The 10000-nt window shown below is 40.6% G+C and overlaps 1 protein-coding gene across 1 annotated transcript in view; it reads left to right on the top strand.

Annotated features, from left to right (window-relative positions):
• Positions 1 to 9994, top strand: part of LOC111653051 (glutamate decarboxylase 1) — a 12739-nt gene extending 2745 nt beyond the window's left edge. The window contains exons 3-17 of the mRNA XM_023403505.2: positions 535 to 597; positions 1717 to 1872; positions 2309 to 2551; positions 2707 to 2797; positions 5598 to 5710; positions 6357 to 6472; positions 6590 to 6669; positions 6752 to 6806; positions 7240 to 7356; positions 7494 to 7558; positions 8572 to 8650; positions 8789 to 8938; positions 9049 to 9156; positions 9523 to 9612; positions 9795 to 9994. Coding sequence (XP_023259273.1) covers positions 535 to 597; positions 1717 to 1872; positions 2309 to 2551; positions 2707 to 2797; positions 5598 to 5710; positions 6357 to 6472; positions 6590 to 6669; positions 6752 to 6806; positions 7240 to 7356; positions 7494 to 7558; positions 8572 to 8650; positions 8789 to 8938; positions 9049 to 9156; positions 9523 to 9612; positions 9795 to 9968 — 1700 coding nt within the window. The 3' untranslated portion in view covers positions 9969 to 9994. The remainder of the gene's footprint in view (positions 1 to 534; positions 598 to 1716; positions 1873 to 2308; positions 2552 to 2706; positions 2798 to 5597; positions 5711 to 6356; positions 6473 to 6589; positions 6670 to 6751; positions 6807 to 7239; positions 7357 to 7493; positions 7559 to 8571; positions 8651 to 8788; positions 8939 to 9048; positions 9157 to 9522; positions 9613 to 9794) is intronic.
• The last annotated feature ends 6 nt before the right edge of the window (positions 9995 to 10000 follow it).

The following is a 10000-nucleotide window of genomic DNA, read 5'->3' as shown; positions in this document are numbered from 1 at the left end:
CACACACACCTATCCTCCTCCCACGCCTACCCTCCCACCCCCTCCTCCTCTAAATTACTGCTTTTGAGGATTTCGTCTATGCTTCCCATCCAAGGTGCCCCATCCCCTCTCTGGCTGGAAGCCCTTGATAACACAGTAATTCTCTATCTGTCACCGGGCAGCCGGCTCGTGTCTACTGATGCTTGCATTTTAACCAGCATCTTTTCACTCACTTAGATCTTTTGGCTGGCGTGGATCCCAAACGGCTAATTAATTTTAAGTCCTGGCCTAGGTCATGAACGGTTAGGCCTACATATAGTGGAAATAGGCTAATCCAGATCCAGGGGCCCGGGGAGTGCGTCTAAATGTTCAAATAATCCCCAAACACCAGACACCCACGGTGGCTATTTTACTCCACCTCATACCATTTATTTTCAGCATTCAATTGTTCACATTAAAAATGTGCACCGATAGGATTTTTTATGCATCTCTAATGCCATGTAATTGTTTTTTGTTTTGTTTTTGTTTATTTTTTTACAAAAAAATAATTTTTAGGCTATGACGCTTGGTGTGGAGTTGCTCATGGATGTACTAGAAAATTGGGAATGAAGATATGTGGTAAGTTCGTATTTTCCCTTTATTTTCTGATACATTATGCAAAAACAGAAGAATTGTGAGGGGGAGGTACAATCTCGGGTTTCAGTGCCCAGAAGCATCACTGTTGGCTACATGGCCTGCATCATTTTTACCGACGACCCAATAGAAAACAACACGAATTACTTACTGGACGAATAGGATTTTAAAATATTACTCAAACAAGGATGAACCATTTAGCTGATATTTATATTATTCAGCTGATTAAATTACCCCCTCACATCTGAGCTTGGTAATTTAACCAAAAAATAAATGCCCAAAAGCATCAATTCAACTCTGAGCTGGAGTTGATGAAATAGAAGAGGGAATTATGCAGGATGGATTTTCCACTTTGGAGAGTCTATTCCAGTCTCATACAATACTAACCAAGGACGGACTGACATCCCCCATAATGGTGAATGTCATGCAACAGTGAGCAGCACATTTTTTCTATTTTTGACCGACACGTTCCGCTGGTTTCATTAAGGCCATTTAATTACTCGGGATTATAAATAAAGCTGTAAAATACAATGAAAGAAAAAAAAAATGAAAATAAAGCTTTGGTTTTTTTTTAAATCCCAAAAGTCGCTTGCTGCACAATTTTCAGATGGGATTTCTGTATTATTTACTTGTGGACTATATTCTACTACTTATACTACTTGTGATGTTTCCTGCCCAGTGAAGTGCGCACTATCGGAGGAGCTTCAATAAGAATTTACAGCCGCTACATGACAGCGATGTGTTTTTGCCTGGCTGGAGTTTGGTGCTGATGTCACCGGGCACAACCTCCCACAGAGCCCTCCGCCCATAAATAGGACTCCCAGTGCAGCATAGGATCCTTTTCTCATAGACACACACACACACACACACACACACACACACACACACACACACACACACACACACATACACACATACAAAGACAGAATGTTCAGTGTAGATCCCCGGAGATAGAGAGGGAGGGAGAGATAGGAGATAAAGAAAGAAATGGGAGAGAAGAACTATTAGTGGGCCTGGTGGTGTGAAAAAAAAAAGCTGCAGCTCTCAACATGTATGGGAAGTGTAACCATCCACCGGACTCCTCTTCTTCTTGTAACCGTTTAGGATTTTTGCAGAAGAACAACAGTTTGGAGGAGAGGAGCAGGATTGTGAGTTCCTTCAAGGAGCGCACAGCCAAGAACCTGCTGTCCTGCGACAACAGCGGCGGAGAAGCGCGTTTCAGACGCACAGAGACGGATTTCTCTAATCTGTTCGCCAGAGGTGAGTTTGAGAAGAACGATGCAGATGAATAATCATTTCCATTTAAGATTAAACATGATGCATATAACATAAAATATGAAATAAAGTCCAAGAATGTGTGGGATTTTTAATCTGGATTCTAATAACCAAACATGGAAGTTGTGCAAAAATAATTCTATACTTGGTTATCATGAAACAAGCTACCTTTAATGCATTTGGTGGTGCATGGGTATTTATTCCTCAAGGTTTAAAAAAAAAACTGTGGCGAGAGTTGCACAAAATAAATAAGAAAAAGTAATTATCAGCCTGCTGAGAAACCCAGAGGTCACCATCGAATTTAACAGTAATTTGTGAGAAAGACTTGTAAAAATTCTCAGCATGAAAGGAATCTTTAGATTCTTAGATAAACCACAAGAGCAAGCAAACACTGATTTAAAGGATGTGTTTTATTTTATAGATCTGTTGCCTGCTAAAAATGGAGAGGAGCAAACCATGCAGTTCTTGCTGGAAGTCGTGGAAATCCTCACCAACTACATCCGGAAGACCTTCGACAGATCCACCAAGGTGCTGGACTTTCACCACCCCCACCAGCTGCTGGAGGGCATGGAGGGCTTCAACCTGGAGCTCTCCGACCAGCCCGAGTCTCTGGAGCAGATCCTGGTGGACTGCAGGGACACCCTGAAATATGGAGTAAGAACAGGTAAGAGGCCTGAAGGCGCAGCGTGGCCTGCTCCAATCAATAACTCTCATTAGTTTACATGCCAGTGTAATGATTACAGATAAGGCTTTTCTCTCTCAAATGATGAATTGTTTTCTGGGGATTATGTGGCTTTGTTGTCTCTCTATCAATGGCAGGTCACCCCAGGTTCTTTAACCAGCTGTCCACTGGATTAGACATCGTTGGGCTGGCGGGAGAGTGGCTTACCTCTACAGCCAACACTAACATGTGAGTTCTGTGATACAGTGTCCCTGATCAGGTAGTTCCTTAAATAATCTCTGCATTCTATAAATACAGTCATGCAGATAATGACTGAGATGAAAGTAATAAGAATTAGATCCATCGTGGAGGTGATTAGGGTCATTTAATTTAATAAATTTTTATAAGCTTATTTGTACTCATTGTTTTTTTTTACCGGCCCATGTAGGAGAGGCTTTGAGTGAGACGAACACTTAAAGTGACATACAGTAATTACTGTCTTTGCCTGAAGAATACCCTGCATGTTCTAATAGACTGTCAATCAAGCAAGAAAATAAAAGGCACAAAAAGAAGACATTTGTGCAGCTACTCCCCCGCAGTATTGTCGATGTTGGCCTGCGCACAGGCTGTGGCCACATAATTCAGCCCTGCAGGCAAACTAAATTGCATATTGATTCACATTCACAGTTTACATGGTGTCTTTGTTTCATGTAATGCTAGTTCCTGTGACATAACAATGCCAGGAGGGGAAAAAAAAGCCTCTTCCCCTCAGACCATCTGTACACAGTATGAGCAACAATGACCACGACCCAGCAATGACTTTAATGTACACTGCCCTATACTTTAGGTACATCTCTACTATTATGCAGACCAGTACAGGAGCCCTGCAATACAACATATGTTTCTGAATGTAATGCAGTGTTGCTGTGAATACTGTTTTAGAGGGGTGTAGTTTGCAGAGTCACATTTAGAAGTGTTTGCAATATTCTGCTCCCTAATGTAGCTATGTAAATGATGGTTGAGCAAAACTTATTGCAGGGTTGTTGCATTCTGATTGCATTTTGTTGTACAAGTGTACCTCATGAACCAGTAGCTATTGGATGATGGTGATGAAATAAGAAGGTAAAACTTGAACGAGAGATCTGGGGCTCCCTGGTGGGCAAGAGGTCCAAGAGGTTCGTTCTTACTGTGCTTCCAATTCCTACTCCCATTCCTATTACCATAAACAATTAAATAAAGATCAAATGTTGTAAAAAATCTTAACCATTGAACAGGGAAAACCTGTAAATATAACATGTAGTATCACAGTAAATCTATGTGCAAATAGTTGAAACACTTTGTGAGACAATTTCAGTACGAGGTTCTAAAAATTCACTCTTTATAATGGGGTTATAAGTTGTAACGTCGTAAAGTTTATAAATAATTTACAAATGCTTTATGGATCAATTATGAGCCATTAATAAGAACAAATTTTTTGTCGCCATGTGAAAAATCCCTTCCACTGATTAGGCTGTATGACCATTTATCTTGTAGAAAAGGTGTGCAGAGGATCTGGATTGAATTTGATTCATTAACAACTTATGAATAACAGCATTACTCACAAATAGAAATGATTAACGCCAACAAAAAGGTATTTCTAACCACCTTCCAACCCCAAAGTTTCTTATTAATGGCTTATAACTGATCTATAAAGCATTGGTAAATACTTTTATAACTATTAATACAGTTTGTAAAACCTACACAAGGAAGGATTCAGATGTCATGCTAGTTTAAACCTTTATTACAAGTCTCTATTGAAAATCTTAAACCTATATTAACAGTCCTCAGACCTGTTTCCTATGGTCTTCTTCCTTCAGTCATCAGTCTGTGTTTCACAGGCTTCCATCTCAAAGGAGTTAGCTTGTGTTTTGTTGGCAACATCACAGTGGATGACTTGAACCACAGGGTGGAGGTTGCTTACATACTTGTAATTTACCTTTATTAATTACTCCATCAACCGTAATTACCCCTGGCAGATATTGACTGACACTAATAGACTGACAGTCACATTCAGGTCTTACATAATCAGAATGAGTGAGTGTTGTCTGCATGAATGAATGCGGTGAAATTAATGTGCAACATCGGCGAAGTGGCATCTGACTTGTTTATTTTTTCCCTCTCTATATAAGAACCGTGTGCTCAAGATGCTGTGGGGCACAATGCGGCATTCTGTAATGTTCCACTGATTCATTTACTTTCTTTGCATGAATAGACAGATACTTATGCAATTAGAAGCATATTGGTCTGGAGAAGATGGATGAGCCGGTCTTTGCTGTAATTCCAAATCGACTCCTCTCTGAGGCAGAGGGGACTTTAATGTACTTTGATGATACAGACAAAAATATATACTGTACTTCAAGAGGTTAAAGTGTGAAAAACAGTCCTGCAATGACAAGATTTAAGGCACCTGAACCAACTTTGCTTTGTGAATGTAACAGCAGGCCATCTTAGTCTTTCTGGAATGTTTACGATAAACATTAATCCAATTAAAGGTACATTGTTGTTATATTTTGAATATTCTCACTGGGTAAACATCAAATTTCTTACTACTTTTCTGCAAAAAAAACACCTCATCACAACTCCTGATGCTCTATCAATGAGCCCAAGACGACTGTGTGGTATTTTCTGTCTCATTTCCCTGCAGCAACAACGAGATGATGTTGTCACTGAAGTGTGACTGTGCACAGAGGGCTGTATCTGCTCCATTCATACAGAGATAGCAACATGCTCAGTGAGCATGCTGTAAAATTAGAGTATACAAATGCCTGTTGTTAAATATCACTGTATTTCGTATTGATCCCATCAGTCTCTCCTGCTGTCTTTAAGGTGAAATTGAATTCATTTTGCAGTGAGAAAACTCTATTAATCATATACTATTGTTCAATTAACACACAACTAAACACAAATACGAGGTAAAGATTAAACCGTATGCTCAATTTGCAATGAAAGAAAGGTTCCCTTGGCTTTTACTATATGGTCTGATTTTTATTATTTTTTTGGTTTGTGCCAGGTTTACCTATGAGATCGCCCCTGTCTTTGTACTGATGGAGCAACTGACGCTGAAAAAGATGAGAGAAATCATTGGCTGGCCTGACAGAGAGGGTGATGGAATATTTTCTCCAGGTAAGAGCCAAACTGTTGAACAAGCAGGAATGGCACCATGAGCCATCTTTTAACTAACTAATTAATTTTAACTTACTTATATGCTGTCTGGTAGCATCCTTTGATATATCATAATTTATTTCTCAATTACGTTTTGTTTTGATCTGAATCTGCAAAGTAACAAGTGACTAAAGCTTGCTTGTACGATCTAGTGGAGTAAAAACGCACAATTGTGCACAACTGAGAAATTGTGCGTTTCTTCCTGGTGATTGTTAGCAGGTGGCATCTGAACTAAATTCTCTTGGCTGGAGGAACGAGAAAGTCGCCTGGGTCTGAAAACCCTCAGTGGAACATCACCTTCCTCTTCCTCTTCCTCTTCTTCACTCTCATCTTCTGCCATTACCTCCTCTGTGTCCACACCCACTTGAGTTGGAAAATACGCCTCACCTTCTCCTGTTTTGCTTCCTCTGATTTCATCTTCTTGCTCTGACTCTTCCTGGATGGCCTCCAGATACGGACGTTGCTGCAGAATCTCCATTTAGCACAAGTGTCACTGAGAAGAAGTATAAAGTAGAATAGAATGGACGTCCTGAAGTGAAATAAAAGTACCTCAAAATTGTACTTTATTAAAATATTTGAGTGAGTGTACTTTCCACTGTCTCTGCAGGAGGAGCAATCTCCAACATGTACAGTGTGATGATTGCCAGATACAAGTTTTTTCCTGAAGTCAAAACCAAAGGCATGGCAGCTGCACCCAGACTGGTCCTCTTCACTTCAGAGCATGTTAGTCCTACACTGTAGTACAGTTACATTGAGTTTGACAAGTAATATCAGTATCATAAGTGAACATTTCATTTCATTTCGGCCTGAATTGTGACTGATCACCATCTGTTTTTGCAGAGCCACTATTCCATCAAGAAAGCCAGTGCGGCTCTGGGTTTTGGAACAGAAAACCTGATCCTTTTGAACACAGATGAGAGGTTTGCTTTATACTTAACCTACATGCACACATCCTGGTAAAAGATCAAAATATCTGGATCATGTTTTCATCTTCTTTTCCAGAGGGAGAGTCATTCCTGCTGATTTGGAAGCCAAAGTAATAGAGGCCAAGCAAAAGGTGAATGTCAGCAAATGTGACTCAGACATCGTCCCCACTAGCTTATTTATTTGCTTCTGTCATTGACTCCATACAATAAAAAACATTTGTAGAGCCGTGGATTTTACTTGTAGAGAAGGAAGCGCCAGAACAGCAAAGTTATTTCAATAAGGTTAATGCTTCTGTCTGCTCACATGTGATGCTGCCCTGGTCTTAAGTACCTCTCCTGGAAGTAATGCTTCAAAGGCAAAGTGATGTGCAGACTAGAAGAAATTGGAAAGCAATTATGCCCCAACAATAGGCGCAGACAGGAAGAGTGCATTATTTGAGAAATGTGTTTTAGCCTATCTCTTTGATGTCAACAATCACTGGGAGGAAAAGAGCATAACAACTTGAATTCAGCCCAGAATTTCAGCCAATTTCTCTTTTTTTCCCCCATGCTTTTGGTTTGCAGGGGTATGTTCCGATGTTTGTGAATGCTACCGCTGGAACCACCGTCTACGGAGCCTTTGATCCCATCAATGAAATTGCAGACATCTGTGAAAAGTACAATATGTGGCTTCATGTGGATGTAAGACAATATTGATAATCTTCAATACAAAAAAATAACAACAGCTGTAGATATCAGCCCCCTGTTAAAGCAGTGTAATTAGCATCACCATTAGTTAATAAATCTGTGCTGTAATAAGTATGTTGCGTCCTGTGCAGGGTGCTTGGGGAGGAGGTTTGCTGATGTCCAGAAAACACAGACACAAGCTGAATGGAGTGGAGAGGTAAAAGAACACAACTCATTTTTTAAAAGCACACGCCGCTGATTTTAAACATCAAGTTCAGTTTACTTGTCACAGACAGTGCTGCTCAGCCTGTGATGGTTGTATAATGTCTTTTGTGGCTCTAGAGTAGCTTGAGAAAATATGCTGGATACAACGGCGCTGTTACAATTTGTCTCAGTGGTGACTCGTGGTGTTGCAACTAAAAAAACATAATCCCTGTTGCCCAAAAAACATTTTCCCCATAGACCACCGTTATTAAAAAGATGGCTGTAAAACTGTTGATAGGACGTCTCCAATTGCAAATAAGGTCAATTATTATTATCTTTATCACGTTTTTTTTTTAAAATTCCCACCCACTAACCACCATCTCAATGAGTGATTGTCACTTATCCACAAATGCGAATGCGTGCAATATCATAACTGATGTCAGAGAGGTGGAAGCTGAGTCAAGGGCAGCTTGACAAGTACACTTGTCTGTAGCTAGCTATAGCAAGTCACTTGTCAAAGATACCAGGACTATCCACAATGCACATGTGCTAACGTCCAAAAAAATGCTCCTCCCTTCTCTGCTTGACAAGCCCTAGCCTTTGTCAATGGGACACATCCGACTACATGATGAATGCAAACAGGTAATATCAGATACTTCATGGGATAGAACGCTGTTTTGAGATGTAAGAAGAGAGAACGCTTCCACTTCGTTATCGTTCTAATTGATGTCTATGTTGCCTGCCTTGCCCCTTGGCGACCAGGGTGCCCCAAGTCCCTAATCAACATGAAAGTGAAAAAAGTGATTTGCTGTAATGCCCTTTTGAAATGAGGGCCAAAAAAAGTGTAAAATTTCAAATTTGTACTCAGCTCAATGACCACAGATATTTCAAACCATGCCTTTCACAAAGCTCATGCATGGATATTGGAATGAAATTGAAAATGTCGATGTACTTCTAAGATTACCACATCTGTTCCCAGACGTACACGCTCACAGAGCTGCTTTTACTGTTTCAATATCTGTGCAGGGCCAACTCAGTCACCTGGAACCCTCATAAGATGATGGGAGTGCCACTGCAGTGTTCTGCCATTCTGGTTAGGGAGAGGGTGAGAATGTTTTTCACTTTCCCGCTGCACACACTGCCACTGCACGTGTACACAAATAATCACAATCCCACGCACACACAAACAATTTTCTGCTTTACTGTCCTGTTTATCTCTCATCACAATTTTTTTCCATTTCAGGGATTACTACAAGGCTGCAACTCCATGTGTGCTGGCTACCTCTTCCAGCCAGATAAACAGTACGATGTTACATACGACACAGGCGACAAGGCCATTCAGTGCGGCCGGCATGTTGATATCTTTAAGTTCTGGCTCATGTGGAAGGCAAAGGTGTGCATTTATCTAGACCCATATGTTATTCGTTGCCTTTATCAGTGATGCTGCCGTATCTAAAATACAATGGTAACAACTCCATATTGTTTTTTTCATTCTACCTAAAGGGAACAGTAGGATTTGAGCAGCATATTGACAAGTGCCTGGATCTGTCAGCGTACCTCTACAATAAGATAAAAAACAGAGAGGGCTTCGAGATGGTGTTTAACGGAGAGGTGAGGTCATTATTGCAAATAAATTGCAAATATCTTTCAAATGAACACATGAATATTCACTGTACTGAGCTATCAGATAAATATAAATCAGAATTCACTTGATACTAAAGATGATCTGCTGGAACAACGGAGGAAAACTGTCTTTATTATACTTATCTGAGCTTTTCTGCTTTACACACCTGCACAACACCTGGCTTTTTTTTTAGCGATGAATGGCTCCAACAATACATTTAATATCTTAACTTGGTTTTAGGATTGATTGGGTCATTTTGCATTGCTGACATGTTGACAAGAAAAGCTGAAATTATAGTAGGCACTTTATATTTGGCGCTCATTACAAATGTTGTTCCCATTTCCTCTTAACAGCCGCAGCACACCAACGTCTGCTTCTGGTACATTCCACTGAGCCTGCGAGGCTTACCTGATGGTGAAGAGAGGCGGGAGAGGTTGCACAAGGTAATGACTCATTAATCTGCTTTTTAAGCTTTGTTTCTAGCTCCCCTGCCCTCTCAGACAGGTTTTTATTGTATCTGCTTAGATTCAGGGATTCATACGGTAAAATAAAGCGCAGTTGTGTGTGCACACATGCTTGTGTTTTGCAGAGTTTGGATGGTAACACTCTATGTTTTCCACAACAGGTGGCCCCAAAGATCAAGGCCATGATGATGGAGTCTGGGACTACGATGGTGGGCTACCAGCCGCAAGGAGACAAGGTCAACTTCTTCCGCATGGTCATCTCCAACCCTGCTGCTACCAGGTCAGACATTGACTTCCTGATTGAGGAGATCGAGCGACTGGGGCATGACTTGTAAGAGCCACACCTGTATTGTAAAGCCAACCCCCC

This window comes from Seriola lalandi, unplaced genomic scaffold, assembly GCF_002814215.2.
Source record: "Seriola lalandi dorsalis isolate HSWRI2012SDOR001 ecotype SW California unplaced genomic scaffold, Sedor1 jcf7180002054140, whole genome shotgun sequence".
Lineage (NCBI taxonomy): Eukaryota > Metazoa > Chordata > Actinopteri > Carangiformes > Carangidae > Seriola > Seriola lalandi.
The sequence above is the reverse complement of the archived record's forward strand: the minus strand, read 5'-3'. Positions and strand labels throughout refer to the sequence as shown.